The 19,439-nt window shown below is 34.8% G+C and overlaps 1 protein-coding gene across 1 annotated transcript in view; it reads right to left on the bottom strand.

The window, feature by feature from the left end:
• LOC132554364 (uncharacterized) overlaps positions 1-19,439 on the bottom strand; it is a 44,431-nt gene that overhangs the window by 7,625 nt on the left and 17,367 nt on the right. Inside the window, exons 2-8 of the mRNA XM_060218668.1 lie at positions 11,429-11,577; positions 10,995-11,124; positions 8,620-8,853; positions 5,258-5,482; positions 4,337-4,583; positions 1,206-1,384; positions 517-810 (exon numbers count right to left, since the gene is read on the bottom strand). Of these exons, the coding sequence (XP_060074651.1) occupies positions 517-810; positions 1,206-1,384; positions 4,337-4,583; positions 5,258-5,482; positions 8,620-8,853; positions 10,995-11,124; positions 11,429-11,577 (1,458 nt within the window). The remainder of the gene's footprint in view (positions 1-516; positions 811-1,205; positions 1,385-4,336; positions 4,584-5,257; positions 5,483-8,619; positions 8,854-10,994; positions 11,125-11,428; positions 11,578-19,439) is intronic.

The raw sequence follows: 19,439 nt of genomic DNA, 5'->3' as shown, positions 1-19,439 counted from the left end.
TTTTTACATCGTGTTTTTGAGAAACGACAACAAAGTCTATAAGGTAAGGCTTGCTCTATTCACCTGATATTTAATTTTTAGCGGGAAGATTATTTGAGTGAATACTGAAAAGTAAAGCATTTAAAAAATATTTTTTGTTTACATCAATATCTTAAAATTACAATACATGTAAGGTGCTTACATGGTATTGATTAAAATAAAGTTTTCTTTGTCTTTGGTGATTTATTTGAAAGAATTACAAAATAGGACAAAACCATCAGCGATAAAACGGTAACAAAAAAACGGCAAAGAGACCAGGTTCTGCTGAAGTGTAAGCGTCTTTTGTTTGATTGACAGTCCGCCATTCGGACAGCCGTTTTAATGGGGTTGATACTTTAACTTTACATCCAAACAAACAAAAAATATAGAAAAAAGAAGATGAATGAAATCTTGCACGAAAACAGTAGATAGAATGCACTTTAATAGTTTTCCTAAAATTGTGTTTTACATTGACATATTAAAGATGATGTCCCTTACCTGCTGTTGTCAAAAAGTGAATTTCTTTGAAGTGGATCCACGTGACGTTTTGTACAAGGACATCCATCCATGCAGTGTACATAGTGGAAGGGTCCAGGTTAGTAATATGTATTTTTGTTTTGGTTTTGTTGACTGGGATCTGTGTAACTTGTGTTTCCTCGTCCAGCTGTTTCCAGCAGACGACCATTCTTGTGACGTCTTCGTTATACAATGACAAAGACCAGTTGAGGACGACAGATCGTTCCAGAACCTGATAGATCTGGAACAGCCGACCCGTAGACTCGCTAATGTTCACTGAAATGAAAGAAAAATGTGTGGATTTCTTGCAAAGAGTACTTTTCCTGAAATGAATGAAATAAATAAATAAATAAATGAAATTTGTATTGAATACCTTATTGTGTATTATGGACCTATATACAGGATTAGATAAGTATCGTATAAAGGTATTATACATCAATCATATGATCTAGAATTCAGATCAATGGCAAGGTGTAAAGCACATATACAAAACGTTTAATTTTCAAATGCAATACTTATTGGGAATGTCTTTCAGGAGATAACCAACGGAAGCAAACCACAGTAATCTTTAATACGCAATCATGCTAAATTGGTTTTACTCTTTGGTAGATATCAAAAAAAATAATAATAAAAAACACACATTTGAGTGAACAATACTTAAGGATATCTACCACATTTGAAGCCGTTCCACGAGAATCCCCTGCAGCAGGTGTAAATGGGATGTGATGCAAGGACGGCTGCTAAAGGGAATGTCGTGTTTCCGTCATACAAAGCAGATGTTACCATATGTTCAGTCTGGTTGTAAACCGAGGCAACAAGATTATCTAACGAAATGTGATGGCTTGTGATTCTGGAAAAAACAATACATAACTCAAATTTTAGTGAATTGTCTCTGGACACTAAGTTAGTGTAAAGGGATGATACCAGTATGTTAACGACAAAGCGCAATTTGATACGGATATACACTAAACAACGCTCTTACTCAATTTACAAGGATTTTTCCTCCTCCTTTTTGAGAAACCGATGTCACAGACAGACTTAATGATATTTGCCATGCTTGAGTGTATTGAGAAACATGTTGGTGATTCTATTTTAGTAAGACAATGCTATATTTAGAGCTTGTGAGGTCATGTCACTGTATGATGTCCCTTCTACCACCCATTCAGTATCAGTGTTTACTATTTGAATTAATTCACACGAAGAAAATGATGAATCTAAGGCCACAATACTTGGTTAGTAGCGGCATGACTTAGAGCAGACAGGATATCCTGTCTATTCAAATTAATCACCTTGCTCCGCTTTAAATACCTCGTTCTAAACGACCTAAAGCTTTGATCTGCCTATCTAGCATCATCTGTTCATTACTTGCCAAACTACAAATCATTGGACAGTAACATTTTCGAACGGAAGACGAGAAAGTTAAACCGAATAACATCGCCCAACATTTATTTTTAGGGTCACTATGTGAAAATCATCAAGATGATTATCATGAACTTTTAAAAGTTGTCTTTGTTATTGGTAATGTGAAATAACAAAAGTTGCTACGCCATGCAGGTCGGTGATTGGCTCCGTATGTTGTCTCTACTTATTGACTCGCTGTTGTTTTAGTGACCCAATGCGTGTTGATGTCTTTTTTTTAAATTTATTGTCCCTGAGATTTATATTTAGTCGTCAGAGTAACCGGAGTTTTCGGAGGCTATTAGAGATTATCGTTAAAGTGAAGTTTAGAACACGTGTGGCTGCTTTACACAGTTTAAACATTTTTTCTAAAGTGAGTATTTTTACTAACGTTGCAACGTATTGTAAAATACAGAAGCCTTTTAAGGTGAATATGAAAGAGGGAGGGATAAATATGTATCTTGTTTAAACGCGTTCAAAATTTTGCGCAAATTTCATTTTTTTTTTAATTTTGGACCAGTCTTATTGAATACAAAGAAATATCAAACCAGCGAGTATTTTATCAGGAGTCTCCTTGTCAATCTTTCTCTTGTTCATATTTTGCTGTAGTTTTATTGAACTTTGAATTATATTTATGTTGACATGTCAGTATTTTCTTGTTTTTATAGAATATCTGCTATTAAATTCCGACCTACTCGCAGATAATTGTAATGAGATTGTATACTTTATTTTGTCCCGCCCCTCTTCACCCAGGAAGGTTCAATACATCATTATTTAAGGAATTCGTTCCTTTCCCTAGGACTTCGTTTTATCAAGATTAATTTAAAGTTTTGAAATCTTAAAATTCAAAACCTATTACATACTATAGATTGTCGATGCAAGGATTTTGCTATCCAGTAATGGAAAATTCAAAATATGCAAATTGAAAATAAGTTTCGTTGTAGGAACATATCGAGGTAACCGACTGATTGAGAAGTGTCTGAATGAATCAATAGCTGGGACCCGTTTAGAGATGACAGGATCTGTTTCTGACTGTTCTCGATCTGGACAAACTTTTAAAAAATGACGATACGACAGGACCATTTTTATTTTAAAACGTCAAACACGTCAACTTTTCCTGTCTGTGACAAAAAAAATGCCAATAAACATACAGGACTACCAGGCACCATGCTTCTTGTCTGCACGGTTCAAATTTACGTGGTAGAGGCCAGTAACACATCACCAATGCATCCGACGCCAATGTAAGGAAGCCGTCCAGTATGCTGACGGAAGGAATCATGTATGAAGACAACGTCACGACGGATATGACGCCGGTAACTTTATCCAACGCGGTCGGTTGTCTGTGGTGGTGAGAAGGTGTATGGAGGGATCAGATGAAAGGAAAAGCTGATTAAGTGAGATTCCAAGGAAAACTAACTGCACGACAGGACTGTGATGGAATTGAGAATTCAGTGGCTGTCCCGTAATGCATCAATGTATGGCCACATTATTAGTAGGATAATCCACACACTGCACGCCTCCCATAAACTATTTTATGGCAGAAAAAAAGTTCATACATTTGTATGGCCTGCAACATCACCGGCTTTAATCCGAATTAAACACGTGTGGGATGTCCTTGGAAGTCGTGTTCGACATCGTCATGTTGATATCGTCGAAGTGTTCTTCACCAGGGATGGAAAAGGATTACTATTGCCAACATCAAAAGTTTAATCAAAATCATGAAGTGACGCAGTAAAGCTGTAGTGGCAGCGATTTGAAGACATACTCGCTCTCAAATTTTGGTGTAATGATGTTACCCCTTTCTAGTAAGATATCTTTTCGCAATTAAGAACCTAAGCCACCGCGAGGGAAATGCCCAGATTTGATTCAAGCTGCACCATAACTCTTATTGACGAAAAAAATAAATCACATTTATTGGCTTACTGGAATAAAATGTTACAGATTGCATAACTTTTTCGTTGGGTATATTTGTACATCCGATCACCTTTCGTGGAAAAGAAAGCTCCCCAACAAAACAAATTCGTTCCTACAGTTCTGAATGGGGTTTGGTAGGGAAAATAAATGTTCTTACAGATTATTTTAAAAATGTGTCGAAGATCAATTAAAAGCTATTTGGAGTTCTTTATAATCAATATAACATGGCTGACACGTAATCGGTATCATGATACTGTGAACATGCTTTGATCGTACTAAGTATGATAAGAAGAAGCTGAGACATAAGTTTGGTCGTAACTGCACAAACCACCCATACAACGCTTTTGATACAGATTCGTTTGAAACTTTGGGATTTCATATAAACGAGGTTCAATTGTTTTTTCTCCAGTTACATATAGTTACATTTACATATTTGCGAATTGTTTTTATTATAATGGAGCTATATTTCTTGAAATTGACATTTATTTACCGTATATGGAATGAAACTGATAACATGAGTTGTATCGTATCCAAACTTGGTCCTGGACACTGTATATAAGTTCTGTCTATAGTACACAAGACTCCGTCGTCTCCAGGAACCGAACACTCCCTCAAGCTGTGAAAGTAGAGTAAGGAAGCGCCAGCCTCTGAGAGTACAGAGAGAAGGGCGTGGTCCGTTTCATCACAGATGCCTTCTACCTGCAGTGTCAGGTTTAACGTTACGGTATGGACGTCATCTAAAAAATCATTGGATAGTGAATGATATCATTAACTTTGAAATGTTTCCAAATCAATCGAAAATTTCGTGCAATTCGAAAAGAAAGAACGATGGAAGTACATAGATTCACCGGCAAATCAATGAAAGGAAAATACCAGTTTTAGTATTTAAAAAAAATATTCGGATTATGATTATGTTGACATGTTGGTATTTTCTTGTTGCTTTTGACCTAATAGAATTATTAATGGTGGAAATAAAATTTTCAGAACTAAATTCTAGTTTAACAGACTATGAAACATTTTAAATTTAAAAAAGCTAATATAATGCTGATATTACGCAAGACGTTAAGGTTAAAGAATCTTGATATATATTCACACAGAAAACTATTTTTATAAAGCTGCTACATGTGATGCTATAAACGTTGCTGCTTTGGAGAAGCTCTGTTTTCGTTGTTTTCATGGACAGAATAAAATACTATTGATATTATTGATATAGAAAGCCATATTTCGGTTTTTTAAAAATACATCTGGTTTGATTCAAGCTATTCATAATAATGCGAAAATTCAGATCAACGACAAAATAAACAGGATCAAATTTATTTGTTATACTTGTTATTTTCGTCAGATAGATCGTTACTGTATTTTACACATTACTGAAGGAATGTGTCGCTGAGGCCTTGGTAAGCGTACTTACTTGGCTGACATAACCATTGCTGACAGCAGAGATAAGGCTGATTGACAAGCCGGCAGTCATCTCTTGTTATGACCGGCTCTGATCTGGCTGTACACAGTGGGTAACATGTGATATCGTCTTCGGTACAGTTACAATAGCTGTGACAATCCTGATGCCATGTCTGGACTCCGCGATCTTTATATTTAGAACATGTGTTGTGGTTAGCAAGGGCCACGGAGGTTTCCACTACAATCGAAATATGAAAGAACAATACACATGTTTCAATAAACTCGTATGATATATTGAATTGCAAAATCGAGGAAACTAGAATAAGATATGAATTAAGGAATCGTTTACTGGGAGGCATAAAAGGTACTAGTCGAACAAGTTTGTTGTTGAAGGTTAAGAGCGTTTTACATTGTACTATGAAACAATCAAGCATGCGAAACTCCCTAGAGCTCAGACGCTAGACTCCTCTGCCATAGAAAATTTATGGTGTTGAGGCAACACAATAATGACATCATTTAGGTATAGTAGTCATACATTGAGGTAATATCAGCATTTGACTGGTATATATATATATAACAACGGGGAAAAATAATCGTTCAAACTCTTTGTGGTGGGATAGGAGGTCTCACCCTTCAGAAGAATAAACTTAAGCTAAAAAGGTGAAGAATTAACCTCCTAGGATTGAGATCTCTTTTATCATCTCGAAAAGGATGACGCATTGAAAATAATATTATAAAGAGAAAATCATTGTTCTCTTCACGATTACATGAAAATTAAATTTTTTCAAGCTTTTGGTAAAGCCACAAAAAGAATAACCAACGAAAAAGCAAATTCTCTACAGTATCTTGACATACTAGAAGCAAAAAAAAATATCTGCATTGATCCAGAACAGCTGAATGTGAAAAAGCAGAAAATTTCAGTGAGCGAAACTTGAATCTCCTCAGAAGGAAACCGTGCTCAGAATAGAAATACCAAGGGTTTCTGAAGGGAAAAAATGACATCTTTTTTAGAACGACTATGATAAGATGTTGTAGGGGATCTTTCCGTCAGTAAGGCTCATGCATTTAGAATTTCGAAAGAGATAAAGATATCCATGACAGATTCGATTTCATGAACGAAAATAAATGTGAAATCAACGTGAACCTTATACATTTAATGATACAGATCCACCGAATCTTGTGATTTATTGATTGGACTGTCACAAACGCATCTTCAACAAGATGGACCTTTAACTACAGTAACCTTCTCTAAAGAGAGGGGAAAAACTCAGTGTTCATTACAAAGATATTAATGTCATTGTTACAATGTTTAATAGAGTCTATTACTCTTGTAGGCTTCAGACAGGGAAATATCACCCCAAGGGTCAGGCGTTTGATGTTCAGGACAAGGCAATGTTGTACGATAAACATCAATGCACGATCCATGAATTATGCACCAAACAATGGTTCGTTATCTGATATTATCGTTTAAAGCCTAATTTGTATCGGTTAAATCAATCTTTTGTTCTAACATACACTGAAATGTATACTGTGTAATCTGTGTGATCACAAAATAATTTTTACTTCAAAAACCAAATTTTCCGATCCCTCCAGATATTTTACAATTGAATGGTTGTGAAATAATATACGAATTAATTAAAAATGGTCGTGTTCCTGGTTGGCAATATCTTCGTCACGTTTGGTGGTAAGATCTTTCAGTTTTTTGGCATATCCATGGAAACGAACTGTTGGCTGACTTGTTTTTGCTTTCATACAATGCTGATTATATTGAAAAGCTTATCAAAACATGTCACAAAGGCGTTGCGAAGTCCTTAATTTCCCTTTCAGGTATCTTGATAGCATCTTGACTTGAAATGTCAAGAAATGTATTGACCATCAAGAACAGACGAAACAGCTATATGATGCAGTTTAATTCAGTGTTTGGCACTACAGTATCTCACTCTAAAATTTGAAAGGGTACTTTTTACTTGTTTGTCGTTTGTACAGTCTTCCAGCGAGCTGTATGATAAGCGTGATGATTTCAAATTCCCTATTGTGTATTATCAATTTCCTGAGGACAACGTCCCTGGTATAACCAACCTATGGTGTTTACATGTTTACAGTTGATTTGACAGTCAAGGTTTGTTCCCAATATCACGATTTTCATGCAATATGACGACAGCTGTCAGAAAACCCACAACACAGGGTTACGACAGATTGATATTATGATGAAGGTTTTCGATCGTCAATATGATCTCATTCAGAAAAACGAAATACTCTATTTCTTTGTGCGATATTAATATAGAGCAACTATGCCTGTTGGTTCTATTGTATACATTGTTCTTATTCGGGAACGTGACATTACATACTTGGATTGACCATGGTGCATGTCGTCGATAAAGACGCATATTCTTCCGGAACACCTGGTCATGTTATCCTTGTACTTTTTGGAGTCATCATGTATATTCACTTTTTGTGCTTTTTTCCCCATTTCTTTTGCTCATAACCCGTGTTAGTTTGATTGAATTTGAGTCTCGATTATTATCATATTCACCTGTTGGTATTATTTATCTTGTTTTTTTATGCATGGACTAATTTTGAATATTACAGCCGGCCATTATCTCTTATTTGCAAATAGCAATTGGCTGAAAATTGATACGTAACAAGCAATGTCCAATTGCTTCGACTGCTGCCTTGCAAACAAACTGATTTAGTCGGATCAATAATGTTTAATAGCTTGAAAAACAGATAGTCACCATGTCAATTACACATTGGTATCAGAATTAGCTTCCAAAACAGAATTTTAAAACGGTTAGTCAATAGTATTGCCCTGCGTATTGTGAATAATTTGATAAACTGTTTTCCCAAGCCTGATATCTAAGGTAACGAGCTATAGCGTTATAACTTTTTTTTCATTTTTTTTTTTACAAATTAAACATAATAATAACACATTGCCTTCTTTAGAACACCTCAGGCAGAAACAAACCCGAGTTGTAAGATTCGTGTGCACTTTCTGTCCATAATCTTCGTCCGTGAAAGTTTCGTAATATACATGTGATGTGACTTTGCCACACATATATTTCATATACACATTGTGGTTAAATTGATATAAGAATACAAGAGCAAAAAAATTTCCTTATCAAAACCAAGCAACATATATCAATATGTGGCTTATTTATATAAGTCTGGTGACTTTTTTTACTGTTAACCTCATTCTGATTTGAGAATGTGAGCTTATTTACTACAATTGACACAATTTACATGTTGGGATTTTGTTTTAAATGTATCTTTTTTCACATTTTTGCCCTATTTCCATCAAACTTAAGTTAAAACTAAGATTCTGTGGTATTTTAAGATATTGCCTTAGTATACTTTTAAACATTGACACGTCGATACCTTTACTGTCTGGTGGAAGGCTTTTGTCGTCACAAACAGTTGTAGGACAACATCCCTTCATTTCCTCACGACAGACGAGGTTTGGAGCTGTAGGGAGAAGTAGAGAAGTGTCATTACAGACAGGACGGCACTCCAGTTCTCCGTCAGTCATACAGACACACACGTCTTCGCAGTCTATTTGGAACTCCTGTCCCACTCTGTACTTCTTATTGTTGTAATCACAGAACGGCAGAACTGGAAAAAAAGAATATCCTTGCTTTATCACCTTGTAATTTTTTTGTGCATGATTAACATTTTATTCTTTGATTCGAAATGTGATACGGTTCGGAAAATCCTCATGTACTTCACGCTCGACTAAAATCATTTGACATGGAAATTACGAAATTTCTTTAATCTTAGGGCGGCTGCACCTCCTCGTGTAGATTTTGACTTTCGATCTCATTGGATTTTCCTTAGTCGCATTCTAGGCTTCAAAATTTATGCACTTAGCATCACCCACGAGACCTAGAAGGACGAAACAGCTGTATGATGCAGGTTAATTCATTTTTAAAAGGTATCATGTACTTGTTATCTGTTGTAAAATATATAAACCATTAAATGTAAAAGTAGAATATTATGTTTTGCAACAATCACCTTAAGACATCTTTTTAAAGTTGTCTTTAAAAGCAATGCACATTTTTGATATTCTAACCAAAGCAGAATATGCCTTCGTTTATTGAGGTATAAATGTGCTTCGGTTTAGAATAATATTGTCGTTGCTATGGTGTTTAGCAACAATTAAGTAAAACGTTGCCGAAGGAAGGAGACAAGTTGCGATACCTCGATGGATATACGTCTTATGTCTTATACAGCTTGTGTAGTCAATAATCCTGTCACAGTTACATATTTAACAAATTGAACATATGAACTTTCCATAACATCTTGATCATAATGCTGACATTTGTCAAGTCTATCTCTATTACATTAAGTTGTCATTTGCTTTGAATTTTAACATGTACAGTCATTTTTATCCTTCTTTTACCCATATGTTACAAATCGTATTACATCAATTTGACGCAAGTTCAATTCCCAAAAGGCAAAGCTCAATAACACTCACAGGGGCTTAGGAATTGTCATGTCTAATCACCTATCACAATAAACAAAATAGGTGATAAAACCCTTGTAATCCAGTTCAAAGTTGTTTACTGTGTTCGATGAAAGGTATCACCCACTAATGGAACTATATGCCATTAACTACAAGAAAGCCAAAAACCCGTCGTTGAATACATGAGTGTTGCAGATACACAATTTTATCAGCATTCCAGAATGCAGATAAGACGGATATTTCTTATCTGTGTTCGTTCTTAGCAATGGACTGATAGCTATGAATATTTTATGTCTTCGCATGTTCTGAGTAAAGATAATTTACGGTTGTAATTACTTCATGTAACTATTTGTACCATTTTAGTTTTAAAAAGGTCAAACATTAGTATTAAAAAATTCAGTTTTGCATAACACTAACTTATTTCAATTAAATATGTATCAATTGACAATGGAGAGTGTTTCAAAGCCAAAAATAGAGTTACAGTACAATGTTTTATTTTCTTATGAATTCATTAACTACTTACAACACACGTCGTTAATGTGGAGGCGACAATTTACTTCTTGAGTTTATTATCTACTCTAAAACTTGTTGTTTAATGATCAGCTCATCACGACATGCTCGTCGTAAAACGGTTGTTACTATCCGTCAGTGCTGTCAGCAAATCAATTAAAGTTGGATATGTTTACGTGATTCTTCACAATACTCGCTGTATTCCAAATGTACCATTAACGGTGTAATTGTGAAAAGGAATATTCAACAAGAAAACGAAACGGCGAGTTCCGACATAAAATGTTTAAGGTCGATGAAATTCGAAATATCTGTTAGAATTAAAAGGAAGGGGCATGTTTTTTAAGGTAACATACGTTATTGGGTGATCATGAGAAACACAGCTAATTGAAACCTATTGTTAAAATTCAAACCATTTTGAAAAGTATCTCGGTATGGAATGATCATATATTCATTTTGAAAATGTAGTAAAACGGTTAATAAGAGCCCTTTCGGAAGCAGTCTATGATAAACAATATTTAAAGTCACAATCGCAGACAAATGCTCCAGATTTAAGAAAATAATCAACGTACTGATACGGCGAAATAAATATGGAAATATCTTCTGTTGCAATAAAATGTGCTTCTCGTCTATATCTCGTGCTCTTCGTCATTTTTATGTATGTCTAGCTTAGTCAAATTATACCAACATACTGTTCTGTTATAATGTCTTTGGTGTTACAACTCTTCTTATCAACAATGATTCACGACTAATTTGTACTTATGTTGGTACTATCAAGACGCACCCGTCGTGCTGGTAACGACCACCTCTGTCAGGTTGGCGATGATGTCCGACTGTTGCCAGGTAGCTACTCTCATAAAGTACATCGTATTTGGCTGTAGTCCATACACAGTGGTCATGGATACATCCCCGTGCTGCAAAAAGACGATGCCTAGTTGATATTAATGGACAGCTATACAATTTCATGAACTACACACGATAAATCTTAACAAACATCGTTGTACCTAATCAACATTTCGAGACATCTAAACAGGACACATGGCTCTTGAACATTTGATATTTTTGTTCGTTCCCGCGTCTTATTCCGTCTCAGTGTCAGCGGTAGTAGGGGTAATTAATTTCCCCTCTTACTAATTGGATCACCAGTGTACGTTTGTAGCACTAGCTGAATATTATTCTCGTTTACCACCAGTCGTCGGGAACTAATTTAAAACTCACCTCTTCCCGGTTCCATATTGACGTGTCGTTGGAATACGTAGTAGAATAAAACAAACTGTACTCAAACCTATAGCCTTGTGGTTGAAAGTTATCCCAGGATAGGGTTATGCTTGTGATGCTGATGTTGGTGACTGTCAAGCCAAAGAGACCTACGGAAGAAAATGAAAATTCAGTTGAAAAGTCCAATACACCCAAATATTTCGTCATACATTGGAAGGTAGAGATACAATCTTATTTCTTTTTAAGTAATAAAACAATCATGACTTTAGCAATTAATATATGATGATTCATGCAGGAGTCATTGGGTTAGAAGATACATCAACATTGCAAAGGTCAGGAGGCTTGTATTGTTATACCTATTGAAACTGGTATGTTATTAAATGACAGGGAAAAGTTGACATATCTGTACACGTTAACATGTTCTTGACATGGAATAGGGACGATATCTGTACGTTGTACGCCTAGATGAAAACAGTGTTTCTGGTATCGCCCAGGCAATGAATGTTCTGTCAATAAATTTGGACAAACGTTAAATATACCGTTTATGTGCTTTTTTACATTACCAATACGAAGACCACCTTTAGATTTATCTTTTATATATTTTTTCTTTGATAATTTTGAATAAATTTACTAATTCTTTTACAATTGGAAGAATTGTATGTATAATGTTAAGGAAAGAGCAAAGATGACATTTCCTGATCACTTCTCGTAGCATTTAGCAATACCAAGTTGATCAAAGATTAAAAAATACAGAAGTGAAAAACACTGGGGAGATTAACTAGCCCATTGATTTAATACTTATCGTAATTTTCATATATATGAGAATTTAGGAACAATATTAAGTACATGTGTATGTTCTTAACCATGCTACTATTCAAATGAAGTAAAACTTATGTGAAAGGTCAACTACCAGTATAATTAAGATGATAACGTGTTTAAGGTTACTAGTTCAAGGTCAAGTTTACCATTACTACCTTTAGAAATTAGTCTTTTACTTCTAAACTAATTGCAAGTAAAGGCACTCCTCTCTTACAGACTTTAAAGTTAATTATTTTGGGAAAGTTAGAAAATTTGGAACTGATAATCTGATCATTTGTGGTCACGTCTCCTACTTCGTTTAATGTTTGGGTTAAATGAAAGTAAAGCATAGACGTAAAAGTAAATACAGGCGCCGTATCTAAAGTGATTACTTTATATATATACACCAATTATCAGAGCGACTGTGCAATAAGGTTCAATTAGTTTTACAGCTCTGCTCTGTAGGAGTCTTGACGCCAAAGTCAACTGCTTAAAGGTTCCATATGTTAATCATAACTAATTCTCGTTAGCTGTTCCCATTTCCATTATTATACCCACTGGATCTCTCTAATATCACATATAAATTCATGGTACCAGTAGGATGCCAGCCAATGCTAACCTACTGCTTATTTCTACTTTTCTTGATAAAAGATTAACAAAATGTACAATCGATTATTCATTCCAATACATCGGATACATTGACTTCTTGCTACGGTTTATTTGGAGCACAACGCTTTTCCTCACGATCGAATGTTAGAATGATTGATGGTCTCCTGTGAAATATCACTGAATAACACAAATACTTCATTTTTAACTGGGATATTTTCTGTACGGTCCTATTTCCGATTAATGCCTTTATAAACCTCTTGTTAATCGTCACATGAAAAGTAACCCTGCATTTGTCACTTTGTTAATGGGTGTTCCTGTAGAACGAACACGGGAAGCCTGCCTCGGCTTGATTTGTGTAAGCTTAGGAATTGCATACAAAGCAAAAACACATGCTCGTTCCAGTACACATCAATGATTTATCAAAGTGGTCTTAATCTTTGTTGTTTCGAAAAAACAATAAAAATTGTATAGTGCCTACGTATCATTATACAAAGTGTACTGATAATTACTTGCTGAATGAGCTTTTGCCGTATCATGTCACCATTAACGATAACCATTAAATAACAGGATCTTAGAAATAGGATCAATTACATAGCAAGATTGTACTAAAGACACACAAGTGCGTAGCACCTTTAAAACAAATTTAGAGTAGAGCCAAACAATAAATTTAACTTTATCATACAGCCATTTCGGCCTACTAGGACTCGTCAGTGATGCTACGGGCTTAAAGTTTGATGCCAATGAGAAAATCCAATGTGAACGGACGAATCTGAATGTGGAGGTGCGCTCGCCCCATAAAACAATGAATTTCGTTATTTTCATATACCGGATTATTTTAGAACAACGCCGTATACATGTGATAAGATAAGGACAGCTAAAATAATCTACCGATGAACACCGATTTTTTTTTTTAGTTTACATATACATATAAATTGTATCGACCAATTATTTCCTTTAGTTTAACCAATATGTTGTAAGGCGCATTTATTATTTACACTCATCAGCGTATCGTATAACTGTCGCTAAAATCATATTTTAAAAAATCTTTTTAAATGTTAATGTTTTTCACGCCTTTTGAAAAACATTTAACTTATATTGCGCATTCTTCTAAAACTTAAATGATGTTTTGAGAGTTTGATATTGCGTTTTATTTCAGATCATGTCCCACAGTGTTATTGCCGTCTGTAAGATTCTGAGTTTATTGCTGTGACATTAAATGCTATTTCGCACCTGTTTCCAATATCAGCTTCAAACTGAAGCTGCTTTTCCCGCGGTACTATGATAGATCTTCAGCCAAACGAATTTCTGTTGGTGTTTTGACATCCGTTTATCACAGTAGTGTTAATAATTCAGGTTCCTCTTCTGCTATTGCACCAAACCCGCATACTAACTAGCATTATTATTTATTTTAGGAGTAGAATTTCAAAAACAACGAGAAAAACATGTTTAGCGATTCTTAGTTCAAACTCAAAATCAATAAAACGTGAGCAAAATATGAACAGAGAGAACAAGACACACGGACAATATTAAGACATGCCCAAAGTCCAAGCCGAGCAAGGTATCTGTGCTCGATCAAATTATGTTAAACTCACTTTAATCATCAAAAAGTAGGAAATTATATTCTCTTTCAAAATATAACATTAGATATCAACCTTATTACCAAAAGTATTAGATCATGACTTTCATGATTTTACAAATTCTGCTCTGTACAATAAAGCGGAATATATCTATATACAAAGACAAACTATACAACAGCTATAGCCGAAATTAAGAAAATATAGCACAGCGAGAAACAGGATCAAAATGTTTCATTCACAATGGCATCAACCCAGTAAGACAGAGTACACTATAGTGGAAATACAGATATTATTTAACCGTAATTTCAATACAAATAAAAAAACTACACCCCATCACGATACCATATTGTCAATACAAACTGATAAAATATACTCCACCACCATACCATATTGTCAATACAAACTGATAAAACATACTCCACCACCATACCATATTGTCAATACAAACTGATAAAACATACTCCACCACCATACCATATTGTCAATACAAACAATACAAACTGACAAAATATACTTCACCACCATACCATATTGTCAATACAAACTGACAAAACATACTCCACCACCATACCATATTGTCAATACAAACTGACAAAACATACTCCACCACCATACCATATTGTCAATACAAACTGATAAAACATACTCCACCACCATACCATATTGTCCATACAAACTGATAAAACATACTCCACCACCATACCATATTGTCAATACAAACTGACAAAACATACTCCACCACCATACCATATTGTCCATACAAACTGATAAAATATACTCCACCACCATACCATATTGTCAATACAAACTGATAAAACATACTCCACCACCATACCATATTGTCAATACAAACTGATAAAACATACTCCACCACCATACCATATTGTCAATACAAACAATACAAACTGACAAAATATACTTCACCACCATACCATATTGTCAATACAAACTGACAAAACATACTCCACCACCATACCATATTGTCAATACAAACTGATAAAACATACTCCACCACCATACCATATTGTCAATACAAACTGATAAAACATACTCCACCACCATACCATATTGTCAATACAAACAATACAAACTGACAAAATATACTTCACCACCATACCATATTGTCAATACAAACTGACAAAACATACTCCACCACCATACCATATTGTCAATACAAACTGACAAAACATACTCCACCACCATACCATATTGTCCATACAAACTGATAAAATATACTCCACCACCATACCATATTGTCCATGCAAACTGATAAAATATACTCCACCACCATACCATATTGTCCATACAAACTGATAAAACATACTCCACCACCATACCATATTGTCAATACAAACTGATAAAATATACTCCACCACCATACCATATTGTCAATACAAACTGATAAAATATACTTCACCACCATACCATATTGTCCATACAAACTGATAAAACATACTCCACCACCATACCATATTGTCAATACAAACTGATAAAATATACTTCACCACCATACCATATTGTCCATACAAACTGATAAAACATACTCCACCACCATACCATATTGTCAACACAAACTGATAAAACATACTCCACCACCATACCATATTGTCAATACAAACTGATAAAATATACTTCACCACCATACCATATTGTCAATACAAACAATACAAACGGACAAAATATACCAGAACGGTATGGCATCCTGTCAAGGCAAATGGACAAGGTATAGCAGAGCGCTCTACCACACTGTGATCACAAATGCTGAGGTACACCAAAGCACCATAACGTACTGTCAACAACAAAATACTGACAAAATACGCCAGAGTTCCATACCATACTTTCAATAGTTTTGGGTATAAAGTTAGGAATCAGCACTCCGAAACTGAAATTTTTTCTGGGTTTTTCCCAAAGGCTTCTACTATCAGTAATATTTCTACATAGTGCGAACGATTGCAATAAATTTGTTGTTGGATATTGATGTAAGATGGAACTTCATTCAACGGTGTGGCTTAACGGAAACTCTCCAAATACCCATACTAGAAAATTGTATTCCAATATGATTTAACGCTGCCAGTTCGACTTAATGTCGTACATCAAGTTTGCACGAAATCTATTTCAGAGTGTAGAATACCGAAAGAAGATGATGCCCCGTCGCGTAAAATTCAATTCCTTTTATTCGAAATGACATTTAAGAAAGCAAAAGGCATACACACATTTCATCCGCGATTACAAATGCATGTTGTAAATTCCGCCTGTTTTTGTTTTATCATTAAGAAACCAAAATTACGAGACTTTCACAAATGGTATCTGCAGTAGATTGGGTTTTAGCTTTCATTACGCTTGAAGTATTTTCACATGGTCTTTGTTTTAAAAAGAATTGAGTTACAGATTGTAGTTTCTGTGATATACCAGGCATAATTATGTTCTTAATACTCATATATTCAATTTGATTTAGGGCAATAGTCAAAACACTGGACGGAAGACACACAAGTGAATAACACCTATTAATGAAAAAAATTAGAGTTAGGTACAATACAGCCAAACAATGAATTATACACCATCATACAGTTGTTCCATCCTTTAAGGAGTTGTCAAGAATGCTAAAGGCCTATATTTTGAAGCTTAGGAGGCGAGTGAGAAAAATTCCAAAGTAATTTATAACGAAGTTTAGATGGGGATGTGCATTAGCCTCATAATTCAATTAATTTCGTAATTTTCATTTTTCTAATAAAACAGTAACAAGTACATACATGTATGCATATTCTACGTCGTGCCACTATTCGACTGAATTAAAACGTGACATGCTGGTTACGGCAAACCTCGGGGACTACACGTCCAATAGCAGTGCTTACCACCTGCAATCCAGAATATTGTACAAAAGACGTACAAGTGAATAGAATCTTTTAATACAACTTTAGAGTTAGATACGGTGGAGCCGAACTATAAATTGATTTGCATGATAACGCTGTTTCGTCCTTCTATGACTAGTCAATGATGCTAAAATCACGTCCAATTATTATTTTGATATTTTGATAACAGTAGAAAAATTTATCGAAATTTGATAATCTTATTAAAACGTCGCTAATCCCAATTCAATTGATTTGGTTTTCCACCTTCACTTAAATTGATTATCAATTTAAAAGGTGAATAACAAATGCAGTATTGAACTTTGCTTAAATTATACTTTTAATTGAAATAGTAGAGAGAGGAACCGACATTTTTGGCATTCTAATCGCATCTTTACCACCAATTGTCGGTTGAATCATGGTCTTGGTTAAACTTTAGTTGAAATTTCTACACAGTATTAAAAAACTCACACATCAAACATGAATTTATTCTAAACTTACTCCACTATATAATAATCCACTGATATCACCTCCATCAATGACACACTCTGCTTCTTCTAACACCAAAGCACATTTTATAGGTATGATTTTAACCACACTGTTTGTGGTCCGTGATTTTCGAACACATCCTGTAGGAAATCAGACTAATTGCATCGAGGGCGTCCTCACTCAGCAATCTTGTTGCCACAGAAGATATTAAAATGTAAAAAAAATCTCTAAACCAATCAGCAAGCCAACCATACCCTAAAGATATTTTGCAAATTAGTCGATGATTGATTAAAGTCGAATGGATATTGACAATTTACAAGCTCACTTATGCACTTATATATACATATACATTTATGTATGTAGAACACAACAAATAACATGCCAATGTGACGATACCATCACTCGCCAAATCTATAAACTATGCCAGAGATTTGACATAGTAGCAAGTGTATTTCTGTCGGTTTTACACACGAAAACAGACACATGGTTGCTCTTAAAACATAGAGAATCCGCATGAGTTTTATATATAAAACTGGGCATCTTCCGTTTTTTGATTATTTTACATCGCGTAGCATTATTTGTTTAACAGCTAAAATAAAACGTAATTTGTTTGAAGAAAAAAAATCAAGAAAATGCCATCTTGACATTTTCATAATTCAAACTCAAATTCCATAAAAAAGGGGCAAAATGTGAACAAAAGAAAGATTTACACGAAGACTCCTGAAAAAGTTCAAGGAGAATAGGACCAGATGTTCCGGAAGAGTAAACTTTTTCTGCTTCATCGACGACACCCGCCATGTAAACCTTGGTCAATTAAAGAAAATAATGTTACATTGAGACCAAGGTACACAACAACAGGACCAAAAGGCAAATTAACGAGCATCAAATACGTCCATCTTCATGTCGCACAAATAAATAGAATATTTCTCAATGAGATCACTATGGCGACCATTTTAACTTCCTCATGACTTTCATCAACCTGCATCTTTTGAAAAGTAAGCCGGGTTGTTTACTGTCTCATGGCAATCTTTCTTTTTCATAGTTTGATCTCATGTCATCGAATTTGAGATTCTTTTGACATGCCATCTTATCCTGTAATTTTGGTTGTTGTTGCTGCTGCTGCTGTTTAATCTCTTGAGCATGTCATACTTATTGATTATTAAATTTGAATGAAAGCAAACCTGATTAAAGTCAGTAATTACATAACAATATGGAGTCATATTCACATTCTAGATTTGGACATTTCATTCGACCAATTTTCTTTTTACCCAGTCGCCTCTAAGGATTCGACACTGTCGATCCTTTCTATAACTAACGAGTCCTAAATGGATGAAATAGTTGTATGATGCAGTTAGATTGACTATTTAGCTTTTCATCATTAAGACTGTTTAAAAAGCTGTTATCCATTGTATCATATGTACAATGCTTTAAGTCTACATGTGGTAGACCCTGTTTGATGGACTTCAATTCCCCGCTAGGTTTGATATAACCTGCATGCCATGTTTTAATTTATTTGGATAGTGGCAAGGTTCGAAATACAAACACATGCAGTCTTGAACTCGAAATCATCCGCCATTTGAAAATTATGAATGTTGAATCATGGGAATGGTTTAGCTTCATCCAGGTTCCATTTCCTTGGACCATTATATGTTTCTTTATTGTTTTAGTCTTACTGATGAGTCCTATAAACAG

The sequence above is a fragment of the Ylistrum balloti genome, unplaced genomic scaffold, assembly GCF_031769215.1.
Source record: "Ylistrum balloti isolate Yb309-2 unplaced genomic scaffold, AGI_CSIRO_Ybal_v1 Utg370398, whole genome shotgun sequence".
Lineage (NCBI taxonomy): Eukaryota > Metazoa > Mollusca > Bivalvia > Pectinida > Pectinidae > Ylistrum > Ylistrum balloti.
The sequence above is the reverse complement of the archived record's forward strand: the minus strand, read 5'-3'. Positions and strand labels throughout refer to the sequence as shown.